The following is an 18,150-nucleotide window of genomic DNA, read 5'->3' on the forward strand; positions in this document are numbered from 1 at the left end:
ATTGTCATTGGACATGTTTTTAGCAAAGTCCAATCATTAGTGGTGAATTAAAATGAATAACAACTCGCATATGGGGTAAATAACCAGACAAAACAACACCAAAAATGTTTTAACATGACAATGGCGGCAAGCTTTGCTACAGTTCAAATATCAATCCAATGACGCCACACCAACGTCTCAAAGTTTCTTAACAGTGAAGATAACCTTTATTAGCTTACAAGGGTTTTTATCAGAGTTGAGAATTGGTACGATCCCAATTACAATTTAAACATATAAAAGCAAGATATAACATGTACTCCCTCCGTTTCATAATTCTGGTCGAAATATTACAAGTACCTAGACGTTTTTTAGAAAAAGATACATCCATTTTTGGCAAATTTGAGACAAGAATTATGGAGCGGAGGAAGTAACCAATCTACCTATGCAATTGTGTGTATGAAAGGTACAACATGGGGCGGCGTAGCAGTCCTCGTTTGGAGGCCATAATGTACGCTGGCACGGCCCGCTAGCAGCTACTAGTCGTCGTCTTTGTAGCGTCTCAGGTGTTCGACAAGCTCATCCATGTACCGCTCCTGCCGTCCCTGGTCCGTAAGAAGTTCCTGCAGCTTTGCATTGCTCGCGAACACCTTCCCCTCATCCTCCACCATGACACGCCGCACCGCCACCGCGACACCGTCCCTGTCAAACGAGCCTCCGTTGTCCCCATCCCTCGCCACCTCGACGCCGATCCCCTTGGCGGCCATCATTCGGCCGATGAGAGGCTGGTCGACGACGAAAGGGAGCATCACCAACGGGTGGCCGAACGCGAGGCTCTCGGCGGTGGAGCCCCACCCGCAGTGCGTGAGGAATGCGCCCGTCGCGTCGTGCGCCAGGGCTCTCACCTGCGGCACCCACCCCGTGCACACCAGCCCTTGGGATCGTGTCCGCTCCTCGAACCCGGTTGGTAACAGCTGCTCGTCAGTGGAGCTGAACATTCCAGATGGCTTGCGTAGAGCCCACAGGAAGCGCACCCCGGCGAGCTCTAGCCCGAGCGCAAGCTCGTGGATGTCCTTGCCCGTTAGCGGCGCCTCGCTCCCCAGCGCGACGTAGATGACGGACTTGGGCGGTTGTCAAACATCCCCAATTTAGCCACTAGTTAACATGAGTTGTATTGTGCATCATGAGCATGGCATCGCATCATGCTGAAACCTGAAAATGAGGGGCATTTAAAACCTCGGTTTAAAACTCTTGAAATCAACTCCACGCTTGCAACTTAAGATGAGTGTCCTTCGAAGACTCTGGATTTTTATGGAAGCTTTGTTTTCCTGTTACAAAGCTCTTTGCAAAGTTTCAGAATTTTTGAAGCAAATTTGAGCGTTCAAACAATTTTGATTGTTTGAATTCAAAAGGAAACAATAAAGGAAAAAAGAAAAGGGAAAAGAAAGTAAAAAACCCTAACTTACCTTGTGGGCCAAAACCAGCCCAGCTCGGCCAGAAGCCCAGCTTCCTTCTCCCTGTCTTTTCTGTGTTCCACTGACGGGTGAACCCCACACGTCAGGCCAGTCATCTTCAACCTCAAGCAGCTGCGTGTCGAGCACCCTGTGTGCGTCTTGTGTGAAGGCTGAATATCTGAAATCTTTAGGCACCATTTAGCCTTTGTCGTTTTCCTGAGTTGGAATGGGATGGAGTTCTAATGAATTTCATCATTGTGCTTTCTGTACTCAGCAGGGGAACCCATCTAGTTGGGTAATTGTGAGTGATTATTCAAGATGATGTATCTCCTGTCTGTCCGAAAGATGATCTAGCTAGTTATGACTGATCTTTATCTTTTGGATAGTCACTCTTCATAGCTTTTCCTTAAGGTCATTGTTGATCTTGGAAGTTCGTTCACCTCTAGTTGTTGGAAAGTGTTCGAGAAGCTATTGGAACTCGTTTTCCTTTTAGCACGGTTTGTCATTCCCCGAACTAGCGATCAATTTGTAAGAGTGAAGGTTTCTGTTTGACATGCTTCGGATCTGTGTTATATCTTTCGGTGCCATGTGGGAAAGTGCCTCCCATTCGCCGGATCATTCTATAACAACAGTTTTTAATCCATCCCGAGCAAGTCACTTTTGTGGTGTTCTCCGCGTGAGAAAGTGTCGAACGTCGCTGAATCGATCAGGGACTGGAGAAAGATGTTTCTTTCGACCAATCATGATCGATGAAGAGGAGATGAAGATTCGCATCTTTCAAGAACGTCTCGAGAACAACTGATTCTCACTAGGAATGTTTTGTTAAGCTTTGACCTGGCGAGATAAGCATATCTGCGGGTCATCTTCCTCCCAAGATGTACATCTCTATGGTATCAAAGGCATTGTGGTTTCTCGCTTCAACAATCTATTTCGCAATCTATTTGAAGCGTGGATCATCTGTCTACCTTTTGGAACTCCGTATATCATCTGTATTCAACCTCGGTGTTGTGTTTTCTATATCTCAGCTCAAGACATGTTTCTGTCCTCCGTTCGAAGAATTGATCATTAGATGCTTGATCTTCACGAAGATCTACTCTTGTGTGAGTCTCTGGTCCGTGTCTTCAATGAAGTCAACGGACAACTTGGAGGACTAACACCAAACCTTTGAAGATCTAATGGTCTAACACCTTCAAGGAAGAGTCAACGTGGGATCGTGAAGATCTTCTTCTATGGCGTATCCCTGTTCCCTTTTCTCTTGACCTTAACAAATCTCGGGGTCGAAATTTTCGTAAGGGGGGTAGATTTGTAACATCTCCAATTTAACCACCAGTTAACAGGAGTTGTATTGTGCATCATGAGCATGGCATCGCATCATGCTGAAACCTGAAAATGAGGGGTATTTAAAACCTCGGTTTAAAACGCTTGAAATCAACTCCACACTTGCAACTCAAGATGAGTGTCCTTCAAAGACTCTGGATTTTTATGGAAGCTTTTTTTTCCTGTTACAAAGCTCTCTGCAAAGTTTCAGAATTTTTGAAGCAAATTTGAGCAAAATTGTTTGAATTCAAAAGGAAACTGTAAAGGAAAACGAGATGGGAAAAGAAAGGAAAAACCCTAACTTACCTTGTGGGCCAAAACCAGCCCAGCTCGGCCAGAAGCCCAGCTTCCTTCTCCCTGTCTTTTCTGTGTTCCACTGACGGGTGAACCCCACACGTCAGGCCAGTCATCTTCAACCTCAAGCAGCTGCGTGTCGAGCACCTTGTGTGCGTCTGCCACGTCGCGCGCCACGTCCTCTAGGCCGACCGCCTTCACCCAGATCTTTTCCCCTGTGACCGCCTTGCTCCTCCGACCCTATCCTAGGCCCCGTTCCCTGTCCCGTGCGTCCAGAGCGACGAAATCGCCGAGGAGAAGCTCCACTGGCCGGTCCTTCTCTCGTCCTTGGCGACACCTTCGATCGCCCCTTTGGTTCGTAAACCATTCCACCGAGACCACCTAGTCGTGCCGAACCTAGAGCCGCAAGCCACACGTCCTAGCGTGCCCTATTCATCCCGGAACGCGAGCGGCGTTTGCGCTGTCCAGTGCGCGCCCGCGTGCCGTCGCTTCGCGCCGCCGTGGCCATCTTCCTCCCCGAGCCACGAAACCTTGCCCACAAGCTCCGCATCGTCGCGCTGAGCATCCTAGCCGAAGGAATCGCCCAGAATCACCCGGAATCGCCGCCATCGTTGTTGTCTTCTTCGACTCCGGTGCCGAGCCGCTGCCGCGTCGATCTCCTCCTTTGGTGATCCCCGGGTTTCATCGAGACCTTCCCCAGCTCCGCGACTATCTCAAGAGCCTGCAGGTGCTCCCCCTAGACGCTCCCGTGGACCGAGCCGTCCCCGCGTCGTCCGTCCGTTTCGGCCGCCGCCCGTCGCCGACGAGCTCCCCTCTCCGGTCGTCCTCTGCTGTTTCCGAGCGCGCCCTCGCGTTCGTGGTGAGCTCCTCTTGGTTTTGCCCTAGTCCCAGCCTCTCTCACGCCCCGTAGCCGTCTGCCGCCTTGCACCGCCCGCTGCAGCCGCTAGAGCTCGCCGGCGGCGCACTTCCGGCGACGAGCAGCAGGCCGCGCCACACCCGTGCGACGCCGCTTAGTGCCTTCGAGCTTGCCCTAGCCCTAGCCGCGCTGCAGCGCAACTCCGGCGAAGTCCCGGCGAGACAGTTGCCAGAAGCCACCGGGGCTGAGCTCTGACTAGTGGACCCCACCGTAAGCGTGTCCCCGCGCGTCAGCCGCTCTAGTTCTTCTCTGGAAAATAATAAAAACCTGACAGATGGGTCCCACCTAAAGATATATTGAATTAAGTTAAATAATTAATTTGCAGTGGGTCCCCGGGTGTCAGTTGAGCTAGTCAAACCCTACCCCGACCCTCCTTGTCATTGACTGGGTCTAGTTATCCAGTAGGTGACAAAAGTTGGCTATAAAAAGAAAAGAATAATCTGGAATTTCAGAAAGCAGTTAAATGGCTGTTTAACCTAGAAAATTCATAACTAATCCATCCGAACTCAGAAAAATATGAGCTTGCTATATAAATGCTCACAAGAAGGTAATCTAGCTGTTGGTATCATTTTTCATTCATGTTAAATGAATGTTTAACCATAGGTTTAAATACAAGTGTAATTGACTTTTTAAATTCAAACGGAGCGTATTAGAAATGCTCTATATCGGGCATTCGGACTCCGATTACTTGAATCCAGTTGCACTGGTCTTCTTTTCGAATGTATAATGCCATGTCATGCATTTCATGTCCAATGCCATGTCATGCATTTCATGTCATGAACATGCTAGTGTTTCGGCAGTAGTAGTTTAGCATGAACCTAATACCATGTTACCTTCCACATCCCAACATGACTAGAATTGCTTGTTGTAGTTTAGCAAGCCTTTATTTTATGTGCTATACATGCTTAGCCATGCTTAGACTTGTCGAGTCTGATACATCAATTGGATTGATGAATCTAGTTATGTAGTGGATAACCTTGGCTAGGATGGGTAACAGGGCAATTAGAAGGCAGAGGCCCTTAAAACATGATCAGTTAAAGGCTTAGGTGAGAGGCCACGTTGGAGAGCGTGGTGGGTTGTCTCATCTTTGCCGTTTAAGGACCGGTTTCTGGTTACACTGATCCAAGACGAGCATACTACCACACATCGGGTTATGGGGCCCGCATCGACCTAGCGTGTCTAGACTTTTGGTCCATGAGCTACATTTAGTTCGAGCTTTCTTGATGAGAGTAAAAGATAAAGGTAGTGAGTAAGGGTGGCCGTGCAAGGCTTCTCCGGGAGAATGGTTTCTTGCCCCGCACACAACTTTTGGGACCATGTCCGAGGGACTGTCAGACTCGTGATCATGGAACGGCCCTTTACGGTGGCTCATGGATTAGGTCGAAGCATTGCAATAGTCGTGGATAACCTCCTTCTGCCGGCACACTCGTTGTGTGTGCTGCATGATCAGGCATTGGCAGACGGTTGGCGTGTGTGGGTAAAGTTGTACACCCCTACAGGGTTCAATCTATTCGAATAGCCGCGTCCTCGGTTATGGACGACTTGGAGATCTATACTTGAATCAGGTAACTTGAACAAAGTCTAAAATTGGATAACAACATGGTGTCGCTACGAATGGCTTCCTCGTGGTTGGAACGAGGGGGTGTTCGTGGCATTGTTTGGGTGGTGTCAGTTAAGATAGAGAGTACTCAAAGTTCGCTCTCTTGTCCTCTTTCAAAACTACTCAGTAGTCGCTTTCAACTTACTAGTCTATCTTGAAAGGGTCAAAACTAGCTTTCTGCTTCAACTAGTCCACCTAAAGCTATTGTTGATACCTGTTTCGTCTATTACTATGTTGATGTAAATCTTGCGGAGTACTTTTGTACTCATCTTGCTTTATTATAAATGATCTGGGTTCAGCGAAGGGCATCCTTCGGATGTTTCCTCCTGGATATCAACGACGCCTAGCTTGGAAGTCCCAGCAGTGGTCTGGGAAGGGTGTGATCGCCATCCGCTTAACCTCAAGCCTTCTTAAGGCCTTTGTTAAGTTTGTACCTGTCAAAGGTACCTATATCGTTTCCGTTGTGTGAGTTGCAACTTGGTCGTAAAACCCTCGATGTAATAAGTTGTTAAATTTGCTCTATTAAGAGTTGTTTGGTATATTACAGTTTCTGTCGTAGTTACTGTTGTGATCCCTGTTGTTTGCGACATACGTCGTGCGTGCTGCGTGTATGATTATAACACGTGCTGTGTATGTAGGGTTCAGAGTCTAGTTCATGGTAAGTTAAGTTGTGACATGATGATGTGCAAGCGAGTCCACCTGTCTAGGGGTTGGGAGCTATATCACTCCGCACGATCGTCCTTCGATTGTGATCGCTTTGAGTTGATGCTCTGCTTGACTTGTGGAAGAGGGAGCTATATCACCCCCGCACAGTTTACAACTGTGATCGCTTTGGGTTGACGCTCCGGGCTCTTCAGGACCATATCACTCCGCACAGTTTTCGCACTGTGATCGTTTTGGGTTGAAGTCCTGGCTTGTCCAATCACTTCTTAATCTTTGTATGTGTCAAATTCCAGGTCCGATAGGTTGGTCGTTGAGCCACCGCAAGACCCCCTCAGAGTTGCTGCCATCATTGTTGTCGATGTTGGACGACGGTAGCAGGATCCCAGCAGGGACGGCGGGCTTCTTCAGGAGATGTGTGAGGAGGTCGAACATCCTGGGCTCGACCTCCTCGGAGCTCCTGTAGATTGTGAGATGGCAGGCGTCGAGCACCCGCCACGTGCGTTCCATGTCGGACACGCCCGACGCGTCCTCGCTTAAGGTGCCGACAATCCACCAGGCCTCGTGACGGTGATAAGCGGCGGCAGACGAAGAAGCGGGCGTCATCCAACTGGGTGGGACGGTGAAGTCCTCCGGCGCCGTGCGCGGAGGGTGCTCGCCGGTGGTGTTCACCCGGACGATCCAGAACACAGCGCATGGGACCTACACCCAAACAAATAGATAGAGACAGTGTCAATCGGGTCACAACGATTAAAAAACACTAGTTAAAAACTAGCACAATCTCCGGGCATCGTTCTATACTAGAAAATTCACTACATGTTTAAGTCGAAGATAATTTTTTATAGTTTTTTTTCCTAAACTTATCGCTTCCTTCACAATTGTCGTATACTTTTCGTTCGTCAACTATTGAAACCGGACACCAATGGTCCATCAACTCGTCTTAAGCAGTTTTGGCGCCATCGTGATCTGATTTTTTTCCCTGACTTGTCACGTTAGCATGGAAGTTGGACTTCGGTTGACTATCCGGTTGAACCCAAACCCCGAATAGCTGAGGCGAAAACAAATGAACTTAGGCTAAAAAAACAGAAGGTGTCGAAGACACACTGTCACATATTTCTCCTGCCGGCGTGGGTCTAACTCGAGACTTTCCTTGGTTTTTTAGGCGAAAACAAATGAACTCGAGGCTAAAAAGAAAATCTAGGACACACTAGAAATTGATGAAGACGGATGTGGGCGGCTGGGCGCTTACGTTGTGGTGGTGTGCGATGGGCGGGAGCCAGTGGTGGCAGAAGTCGTTGATAACCCAGTCCGGCTTCCTCTCGCAGCCGGCGAGGAACGCGGCGAACGGGGCCGCGAGGCCGTCGAAGGCCTTCTTGAGGAGCCCGTCGTCGCCGTTCCCGGGGACGACGTCGGCCGTGGACTCGGCGCCCTCCGGCAGCACCTCCACGCGCGGCAGCGGCAGCGGCACGAAGCGGAGGCGAGGGGACGGCGGGAGCCTGGCGAGGTTCCCGGGCGTGGAGACGAAGGAGACCGCGTGGCCCCGCGCCGCCAGCCGCTCCGCCAGCTCGAGGAAGGGGATCATGTGCCCGACCGCCAGCCACGGGAACACCACCACCTCCAGGACTGCTTCCATTTCTGCCATCGATGCTAACACGGGTTGAAAAAATCGAGCGGATCAGCGGCAGGCAATATGGCCGATGAATATAGCTTTGTCAGCCTGCACTCTGCGTCAATGGCGTTTGGTGTGGCCTGGACGTACGGCCTGCTTGCCAGCTCAAGTAAGTATAATTTGAGGTGCGTGGCACGCGTGTCCCTCGACCACCGCTCTACCATTGTTGTACACTTGTACTGCAGTGGCTATAGCTTCGAAATGGCAATCTCCTTCCTTCTTTAGTAGTTCTTCGAAAGATATGCCTCAATTTTGACTAAATTTGAATGCATATATACACTGAATCATGTTCAGATACATCCAAATTTTGACAAACAACTTGAGACATCTTTTGTTAGACGGAGGAAGTAGTAAAATACGGAGTAATTCTCACAAGTTCATCTTGCTGCAAAGACAGGCAAGGAAGAAACTGTCCAAGCACAGACAAGGCTAGCTGAACTTTACACAAGGCATAACAGAGTCTTACTGACAAAGCAGCGAAACTAAACATGTACAAACACCAAACACATCCTATATATACGCATGAAAGAAAATCCAGTGTGACCCATTATTCATCCGAGAGGGCTACTGCTTCAGCATATACTGCCATAGCTTTTTACAACGTACACCAGATTACACGAGCTAATGTACCACCGGGATCAACATCTGAGGCCATACTTGGGGGAGTTGGGAACGAATAGATCTTCACTAAGCGGGTCAGGTCTGAGCTCCATCAGCATCTTGGAAGGGGTTATTGATCTCCTCTGTTCCCTCGGTTGGCGATACCAGCATCACCGCTGTGCCCCTGCAGACCTGCAATTAACAGTCGTTAGAGCATGTCTTGGTTGTTATTCTGTTACAAGTACGCTTAATAAGAACATTCTGCGGACATATAACGCTTGAAATGCAACTAGGCATACTTCAAGACCTTTCAAGACCCTGAAACAGAATCATGGAGGACCACTAGTGCTAAGCTTTTGCCTTTGAAGGTGAATCAAAATGAGTGTCATATTAATTTAGAAGGCATCGATTGCTATTGGAACGAAACTACAATCACTGAGCCACACTAATAATACAGGAGGGATAGTATTGATGTCAATACAATAAAGTAGCTTACAATGAGACCAAGCTGTCTTGTTTTCGCCGATAGTTTCAATGGATCATCTTGCTCTACAAAATGAGATGAGAAGCATGAAGCGTGATCACGAAATTTTGCCCAAAAAAAAGACAGATATGGTCAATACTTCCTATGTTAACAAGTGCACCACATTAGATATTTTCAAATGTTGATAAACACAGATAGTACTTCCAGCCACCTCATTTGTTCGGTTGCCATAGGAATAAGCCTTTTGTACGGTCTAACATTACATTGGTATAATAACAAAAGGCAGGAACAATGGTAATCTCTTGAATCTGAACTCCAAATACATAGCCATTTATATTTTTGGGCAGGAGATGGGATCAATAAATAAACTACGCAACGTGTCGAGCAGTACCTCTTTCAAACTCAATCACTTCATCAAGCACCAAGTTCAGAAGCTGATCATAGCCCTTCAAAGTTCCTGTAACTGCAGGTGCGCAAAAGGTAATGTCACGACATGCAATGTGCTGCACAAACTACTCTATGATAAGAGGCTGGTTTTTACCCTTTGGGAAACTGGAACCACTATATAGCATGCGCACTGGATTAACAAACTAATATGATACGCAGCAGGTTATTTGATTGTTTTACTATTGCCAGTGCAGAATACGATACCCTGGTAACGATGTCAACTTTGATGTTGACTAAGCAGTGTGTTTCCCCTTTAAGTTGGAGTCCCAACCAAGATAAAAACTAATCCTCACATATGCATCTATTTCATCAATAAGATATTCATGCCACTAGTACCAAATCCCGACAACTACTGCAACTAGAACCAAGCCATGTTGAACGTATAATACCCCACCCAACCCACCACCATCCCGATCATTTTCATCGACCATTATGCGTAAGCAGGTTAGGATCCATTTGTTCCCACTTCCCCTGTAAAGCTCCCAGAGGAGAACACAAGTTGAGGCTGCAAAAGGCACTAGGCAGAGCAACAACAACAGCATGTAGGCAACTGCATCCCAAGTCCTCAACCAGTCCTCCCGACCGGCCTCGACAAGCTGGCGCACGCAGTGAATCTCGCCCAAACTGGTTTTGAAGCTGGAGATGTAACATTTGTTTTTTTGCTTTTTTTGGGGAAAAAAAGGTTGGCTGTAGCAATCAATAATTTTTAGCTCTACTCATCAAAGTTCTGTGCGCATCTAGTGATCTGAACTACAATTTCCCATAGCCAATGAACAGATAAATACTACTCCAGCAATGAACAATTTGGGGGAGGAGGGGATTGTTTTGGATTGGACGCCGCGGACGGGAATCGGGCGACGACGAACGGGGCTGCTGTGTGCTGACCTTGCCTGCCGCCGGTGAGCTTGACCTGGACGCCCTTGTCGACGAACTTGGCCAGGTCCAGCACCGTCTCCTTGCGCCCCGACTGCAACAACTCGCTCGAATCAGATCAACCGAACCCACCCAACCCAATCAATCTTCCAGCAGGCAAGGCGCGAGGAGAGGAGGGGAGCCTTACCATCCGGAGCCGGCGAGCTCAATCGCTCCGACCTGATCACCAAAGGGGAGGGAGAGGCGACGGCGACTGCGAGGCTCACCGGCCGCCGATGACCAAAGCGCTGCTGCCCACTCCTCTTTTCTTTCCCCTTTACCTTCGTCCGAGTGTTTCGTTTTCGAGTAAATTAAAAAAAACACACCATGTTATAGACTGGGTTTGGCGTTGGTACCGGTTTACGTTGCAAAAACCATCAGATTAGCATAACCTTTCGTTCACTAGCGTACAAGCCCGTTTCTGACAGATATGGTCCACTGTCAGGACAGCGTGTCTTGCCTGCTCGGGCTGTCATCGTAGCACATACACGACATGAACTTGTCAGGACAGCGTGTCTTGCCTGCTCGGGCTGTCAGCGTGGCACATACACGGCATGAATTGGGGGCCGTCTCGCCCTCGCCAGCCTGCCCGAGCAGGTCGTCAACCGCGTCGAGGTGGTCCAGCTCGACGAGTCCTCTGCATCTGGCGCATCACAGACGACGCCGACACCGATGTCGACGCTGCCGCCAACTCCGGCTCCGTCCGCCACAAACGAGGGTGGCTCGAGCACAGGACGCCCCGCAAACAGAAACACGCCGCCCGCCGTAATCTCTGCCCCCGCCCCCGTTGCGCCGCGCCCCTGCTTGTTGTGCGCTTCCGCTCGCCCCCCAGCTCGCCACGTGCCTCTGCTCGCCGCTGCTGCCCCGCGCGCTCGTCGCGCGCCGATGCTCCGGCGCGCCTCCGCTCGCCCCCCCTACTCGCGCCGCTGCTCGCCGTGTGGCCCTCCGGTGGCCATGGCCGGCTAGAGCCCATCGGCCTTAGCTTTTTTTTTAACGGGCCTCAGCTTTTAGATTGGAACAGAGAGAGATGTGCCACGGTGGACCGCCACGTTGTCCTGGCAGGTGGACCTGCCTTGTCAGAAACGGGTTTAGATGCTAGCGATCGATGGGTTAATCTAATCCGGTGATTTTTTGCAACTAAAATAATAATTGGTACCGATGTGAAATCCTAACCACTAATGTGGTGGTTTTTTTTAATTTACTCTTTGTTTTATTTTGCGGGAGCTGGGCCTATTAACTGGGCCGTGGGCCGGCAACGTACTGAGCCGTGGGTCGGGAGCGTGAGGCCTTCACCTCCCTTCCAGTGGTAGTGGCAGTACCCGTTCCTTCTAAAGGAAGCTTGTACTCCATCCACATATATACACTCCTCACTCCTCAGTACCTCAGTCCTCAGTTCCTCACTCTCTCGCTCAATCGCCCAGCTACGAGCGGCGCCGGGGGGGAATCCATCTCCGCGGATCAATGTGAGTTCGTAATCAGTCGATTCTTATTTCCCGATCCATCTCCTCGATCGATCGATGCTGCTCCTCGAATCCTCGATCGATCTATGCTCCATCGGGCTTCGGGCGTTCTCTTTTTCTTTTCTTTTTTGCTTTGGTCATCACCATCGGCTGAGAAGCATCGTTTATATGTACGTATTCGACTGCGTTTGCTACAGATTTTTAATTTGTGGCATGAACAAGCCACGTTGTTTAGGAAAAGAATGTATTAGCGGTAGCTTAGCCGCATGTCTTCAGTTTAATCGTCCGATGATCAGGGAGCAGTAGCTAGGGGGATTGAACGGGAGTACGTGATCCAAATCGGATCGAGTTCTCCTGAAGAAATGGTTATGTATCCACGCACGCATGCATGCATGCATATGCACGCAGGCCGCCAAATGTACATGTAAAAGGGAAATTTTCCACACAAAAACTGGTGTAACGATGTATAGGGCTACATATATGTATGTATTATGCTGGAAGTGCTCATGTGGTTCTGATACTAGTTAGTATTAGAGACAAGCAATGAAGTACATGTCTTCATTACTGCATCCACACTCAATATCTCATGCATGCACATGCGTTTGTGCATATATTCAAGGCGCTTCTATTCAACTAATTGCATATATTTTCATGAGCTCAAAGTACCTCAGAAGATCATTTTGTTCAAGATCACATGTATGATTTGACTTTCAATTTAGTCCAAAACAGCTCATTATGAAAGAAGTTAAAAATACAATCGTTGAGGCCATTTCCCCCAAATTAAATATTATGGGATCTAAAAACGATCTCATTTTAAATTTCATAAACGTAGAGATTATATTTGAAATGCAGAATCGACTCTCTTGATTTCAAAGGTCTCAAGTTTAAATCCCAAAAATTATTTCATTCTTTCAAGACCTATATAGATTAAAAAATAAAATACTCCCTCCGATCCATAATAAATGTCGCCGATTTAGTACAAAGTTGTACTAGATCAGCGAAACTTATTATGGATTGGAGAGAGTACGATGAAAACAACTCCATCATAAATCTGGTTCAGAATGGGGCACCATGACCTTTAGTGTCGGTGTTGGGCCTCCTCTACGGTTTTCAGTCAATAAAAAGGCATGGTATGGAAAAATAATGAAACAAGCCACATAGTTGATGCGATTTTACAAAATGATGAATGCAAATTGCAAGTTCAATAATATAGGAGCTCCAAAGAGACATCACATAAGTTTTTCGTCATATTAATTATTCAGTGTTCAGACTGGTCAGAAGTTTAGCTTGACCAAAATCTTTCTGGAAGAGAAGCATGTCATGAACTATTCATGCAATCAGACACATAAATTTATTTTATTATTATTTGGGTGGGGTGTTCTTCAGGGAGGCAGAAGGAGTGGGAGGAGAAAGCAGCAAGCTGCGAATACTAGTGGCCACTGATTGCCATCTCGGTTACCTCGAGAAGGATGAGCTGCGCCGGTCCGATTCATTCGACACCTTTGAGGAGATCCTCTCATTGGCAAAGCAACACAAGGTAAACTAATTTATGATCTTGTTGTAAAGAAGCATATACTTAGATTTGGCATAATTTCTAATTTGTATGCAAATATGTCTCTCGGTGCAATGTTGCACGTGTTTCTTTGTAAGGATGGATGTTTTGATAGCATGATCAATTTGCAGGTGGATTTCCTGCTTCTTGGTGGCAATCTGTTCCACGAGAGCAAGCCATCACGCTTGACGATGGTGAAGACGATGGAGATCCTGAGGCAGCGCTGCTTCGATGACCGACCGGTCCGGTTCCAGGTAGTCAGTGATCAGGCAGCTAGCCTGCACAGCAGGTATATATACCTGCAGCAATTAACTAGTCAGCTAATCTTTGAACTCTACAGTGCCGATCTGAACATTATGCTTTTTTCTTTCAAAAATGAGGACACAGCCCCAGGCTGAACAATATACATTCTTTCTCTCATTCAAAGTTGTTGCATGCTTCAGGTTTCGTCGAGTGAATTTCGAAGACCCAAACCTTAAAGTCGGCTTGCCTGTGTTCACCATCCATGGCGACCATGATGAGCCTATAGGAGTGGTATAAATATGTCATGAGTCACATCTGGAATTTATATGTGCTCATGGTTGGGATTAAAATATTATTTTAAGTTAAATTCTTTTTTACTGAGCATCGTTCCAACGTGTTCTTTTTTTCCATCACGTAACGTAGGATAATGTGTCCCCCATTGATATCCTCTCCGCTTCCGGTCTTGTAAATTATTTTGGAAAGGTGGACCTTGGCAGTTCTGGCACTGGCCAAATATCGCTTCATCCTGTACTTATCAAGAAGGTCAATTTGCTTTGTTGTACTCTGAATCTGTAGTCTGTACAATGCCAAGTAGTCAACTTATATATGATGCCAGATGCTAATTAATTCTGAAACTTGTGCTACTTCAGGGTGCCACCTCGGTCGCGCTATACGGTCTCGGGAACGTCAGGGATGCGAGACTGAGCAGGATGTTTCAGGTAAGTATTTGAATACTCTAAAACTTAAATTTTAGGAATTGTCATTTTGTATTAGAAGAACAAGCCATAGTGGTCAACCTGTTAATTATATGTTGTTATTCAGACACCAGATGCAGTACGGTGGATGCAACCTGAAGATCTTGAGGATATGCCACTGTCTGAATGGTTCAACATTTTTGTCCTTCACCAGAACAGGTATGCTAAAGGATTGTTCAGTCACCGATGACATTCTGTAAAATTTTGAAATTCAACATTTGCTATTATTCTATCTGGCTTGCAATTTTAAATGTTCTTTAATTTCTCCAGGACAAAGGCCAGCCCCGACAATGGCATCAACGAACGTCTCTTGCCGTGTTTTCTAGACTTGGTGATATGGGGCCATGAGCATGAATGCCTTGTTGATCCCGAGGTAACAAAAACCATACCATGATTATTGTAATTTTACAAAGTTTAGTTAATATTCTTCATTATTTCACTGGTTCTCCATTTAAATCCACTTCCCTTCTTATCAATTATTTATAGGAGGTTCCTGGAATGGGTTTTCACATCACACAGCCAGGATCTTCAGTTGCCACATCGCTGACCAGTGCTGAAGCAAAACAAAAGCATGTGCTTTTGTTGGAAATAAAGGTAAACATTTCTGCAACATGTAAACATCAACATCATCAGATGTATAATTTCTTATGTTCACCCAACAGGGAATGAAATACAGGCCAGCTAAAATACCTCTGAAGACAGTTAGACCGTTTGAATATGCCAAGGTAAACCTCTCCTTTCTTCATGTTTATATCAGTGACAATCTCATCCTGAGAATTCCATTCAGGTTGTATTAGAGGACCAAGCAGATGTCAACCTCTACGACGAAGCATCTGTTCTCGCACATTTGGATAAAGTTGTAGGTTTCCTACTGCACAGTTTGTGCTAAAATCTTTGACCATTTCTGAAATATTGGTCGATTTAGTTGGATGTAATAATGGAGTTCCATTTGTTGGAATATTATAGTTTTATCTTACTGTGTAACTATGTGTACTGACTGGGCTTCTTCAGGTGGGCAATCTTATTGAGAAAAATAACAGAACAACAGGTGATGGATCAGCACCCAAACTTCCACTTGTTAGGATAAAGGTAAACAAACCAGGGTCTTTTCAGATAATGGGTATCCATTTTATTTATTTTCCAGGATTGTAAAATGAAAGATGTCATCTTATTCTATAGGTGGACTACTCTGGATTTTCGACAATAAACCCTCAGCAGTTTGGTCAGAAGTACGTTGGGAAGGTATACCTCAAGAACTATTATGGAACTGGTTTAAATATAATGTACCACCTCCCCATCAGCTTAGGCTTTTGGGTGTGAGTTAGTTGTTACATATAATTCAAGTGAACTTTCTTATATGACCCCCTTGGTAATACTACTCGGATGGTTTATTACTCTATTTTCAACCTTTTCATTGTAGGTTGCCAACCCACAAGACATTATTGTTTTCTCAAGATCAGCAAAAAGGCATCAAAACACACGAGGTACCTATTTATGTTATAATAAAAAAATGCACCTTTAGAGAATCTACACTTCTATGGAGTGCACTTAAGAAGCAATGAGCTCTTTCGATATTACTTGATCTGAAAAATGAATCATGTAATTCTGCAGACAACACTGACGGTTCTGAAGATCTTTATCCAAATGGGCTTGATCCTCACATGGTTGAAGCTCAGCTTGCAGAAAGTAACTTGGTACATCATATCTTTACTTCTGTTTGGTCCCAACTTCTTGTTTTTTGAGAGAACTGGGTCCTATCTTATGAGGAATATATTGCACGCCGAGGAAAATTATTGCATACATTTTGTTAGTCTTTTAATATTTCTTACAAAGGATGGAACTTTGGCTACCTATATTATATTAGGTAGTACCTGATAATCATATGTGTTAATTTGTCTAGATAAGTATTTTTGTAATATCACAAATTTATTAGATCTCGTAAGTATACTGCAATCAGAATTGGTGGCCCAAGATTACGATTTGGAGACCATGCCAAATGACAAAAACATATGCCCTGTCACATTGAGTAACAATATGTGCATCTGCATGTTGCACAAAATTAACAAACTGTCTGTTTTAGGACTCCTCCCTTTCTTTTTTTACAGAACCTGGGCAAAAATTTGGATTAATTTGAAAGCTTCTAATTGAAGCCCTTTAAAATTTTGGTAGAGTGTACCCGGTTTGCGCATGTCGGCGACATTTTTATTCATAGTGGCATGCTAGACTTTTTTCTCCAACAAATTAGTTGACAACAAATAAAATCTGTAACTAGACATATGGTTCTCGACACTTCTCGTCTTACAGAAAATGCAGATTCTTTCTCCGTGTGACCTGAACACTGCCCTGCATGTTTTTGTCAACAAGGATGACGGTAAGGCATTTCACTCCTGCCTGCAGAAAAATGTCGAAGAGGCGAAAGTAAGAGATACTGCTATATGTATCAATTCAACACATCAGTTACTCAATACGCAATCCACATTGTAGCGTCTTAACATACCAAACAATCCTGTCCAAACTGAAAATTATTCAAAATTTGGCAGAACAAGTTGACTGCCGGCGCTGTAGATTTCAAAATCGAAGACGAAGAGGAAATGTTACATGAACTGGGTCAGTGCATGCAGGTGAGTAATCAAGCTCTTCTTCATCAGTTATAATTACCTGATCCGAGAAGAAAAATATATACTCACTGCACTAACCGTAGCATTAATTCTTCTTCTGTAACTCGCTGCAGGCAGCAGCAGCAGGAGCGACCGAGACGGCAGAAGAGAGTTCCCAGAACCTGATCGCGGTTGCAGCCAGCACGGGGGCGCCGCCGCTCAGCGCGTTCGAGGAGCTGAAATGCTCCTCCTCGGATCAGGACCGAGACGCCCACGGCGAATCGGATGAACTTGTCGAGGCTATATCGGTACGTAGTATGTCTTGTTCTGCTGCTGCTACTGAGCTGCAGCCAATTGCAAATTCTTCAGTTTTAGCAGCAATAGCAAATGGAGATGAAGCTCTAGCTGCCTAATTCTGTGCTTCCGTGGTCGATCTCAAGGACGACGGGGAAATTGGAGATCGCCGTCGGCTGGCAAGCGGGAAGCGGCCGGCGGGTGCTAGTTGGGGTGCGTCGCCGGCGGCTTCCAGCAGCTGGAGGAGGAAGACGGACCTGCAGGCTTCATTCCGTCGGATCCCTCCGGCGGCGGCGAAGGAGGATGAAGAAGAAGACGGCGGGGCCAAGAAATCAGGCCGGCCTGATCCTCATGTGCGTGTGATCCTTAATTTTGCAGCATTGCCGCTTATGATTTGTGATGCTTGTGCTCTGGTTAATTGATTTCTCGCATGAATGCAGGTCCCCTGGAGGTATGGAGCTGTGAGGAAGAGATCATAAGAATGAGATGAGACAAAGAGGGTGCCCGGAATTCATGGATGCAAAGCTTATCAATCAAGGCTGCGATTCTGCTGGGACACATTTAATTTGCTGTTTGCTCTAGATCGATTGTGGATTTATGTATGCTTGATGGCCTACATGCCTCGTTCTTGAAACCTTTATTTGTGGACTAATTTCCAGTATTTGCTACTTTTCATTCGTGCACCTTTCGGAAAGTCTGTTCTTCATTTTTACCGCTGACTCTCAGAGACCGGGATATCCCAAAACGGTAGTCTTAAAAAAATTTACAGAACAGATGTTTATGTTGGACACTTGTCTCAAATGCGGTGGTGGTTTTGAGTAATTTACTCCATCCTCGCCAAAATCAGCCTCCAGGCAATCTTTGTTAGCCCAAGTGAATCGACCACCTGCAGAGCTGAGAATCCTTCAGGTGTTCAGGGG

General features: G+C 46.5%; 3 protein-coding genes across 3 annotated transcripts; 1 reads left to right on the forward strand and 2 right to left on the reverse strand.

Annotated features, from left to right (window-relative positions):
* Nucleotides 1-515: 515 nt before the first annotated feature.
* On the reverse strand, nucleotides 516-7,943 carry LOC100830946 (putative UDP-rhamnose:rhamnosyltransferase 1). Its single transcript, XM_024461363.1, has 3 exons — nucleotides 7,467-7,943; nucleotides 6,519-6,919; nucleotides 516-1,101 (listed from the first exon to the last, which is right to left on the reverse strand). The coding sequence occupies exons 1-3, from the start codon at nucleotides 7,857-7,859 to the stop codon at nucleotides 516-518; spliced, it is 1,380 nt and encodes a 459-aa protein (XP_024317131.1). The 5' UTR covers nucleotides 7,860-7,943.
* A 291-nt stretch (nucleotides 7,944-8,234) lies between these two features.
* Nucleotides 8,235-10,645, reverse strand: LOC100846427 (sm-like protein LSM7). Its single transcript, XM_003573364.4, has 5 exons — nucleotides 10,478-10,645; nucleotides 10,303-10,384; nucleotides 9,362-9,433; nucleotides 8,983-9,035; nucleotides 8,235-8,678 (listed from the first exon to the last, which is right to left on the reverse strand). The coding sequence occupies exons 1-5, from the start codon at nucleotides 10,478-10,480 to the stop codon at nucleotides 8,583-8,585; spliced, it is 306 nt and encodes a 101-aa protein (XP_003573412.1). The 5' UTR covers nucleotides 10,481-10,645; the 3' UTR covers nucleotides 8,235-8,582.
* Nucleotides 10,646-11,740: 1,095 nt separating this feature from the next.
* LOC100831252 (double-strand break repair protein MRE11) lies at nucleotides 11,741-18,035 on the forward strand. Its single transcript, XM_024461750.1, has 20 exons — nucleotides 11,741-11,792; nucleotides 13,176-13,326; nucleotides 13,473-13,630; nucleotides 13,785-13,875; nucleotides 14,008-14,127; nucleotides 14,235-14,303; nucleotides 14,407-14,498; nucleotides 14,610-14,712; nucleotides 14,826-14,933; nucleotides 15,002-15,064; nucleotides 15,127-15,198; nucleotides 15,351-15,428; nucleotides 15,519-15,581; nucleotides 15,760-15,823; nucleotides 15,951-16,033; nucleotides 16,644-16,757; nucleotides 16,880-16,960; nucleotides 17,071-17,244; nucleotides 17,377-17,583; nucleotides 17,671-18,035. Coding segments are annotated over exons 1-20 (1,932 nt in total). The 5' UTR covers nucleotides 11,741-11,790; the 3' UTR covers nucleotides 17,710-18,035.
* Nucleotides 18,036-18,150: the final 115 nt, after the last annotated feature.

This window comes from Brachypodium distachyon, chromosome 3, assembly GCF_000005505.3.
Source record: "Brachypodium distachyon strain Bd21 chromosome 3, Brachypodium_distachyon_v3.0, whole genome shotgun sequence".
Lineage (NCBI taxonomy): Eukaryota > Viridiplantae > Streptophyta > Magnoliopsida > Poales > Poaceae > Brachypodium > Brachypodium distachyon.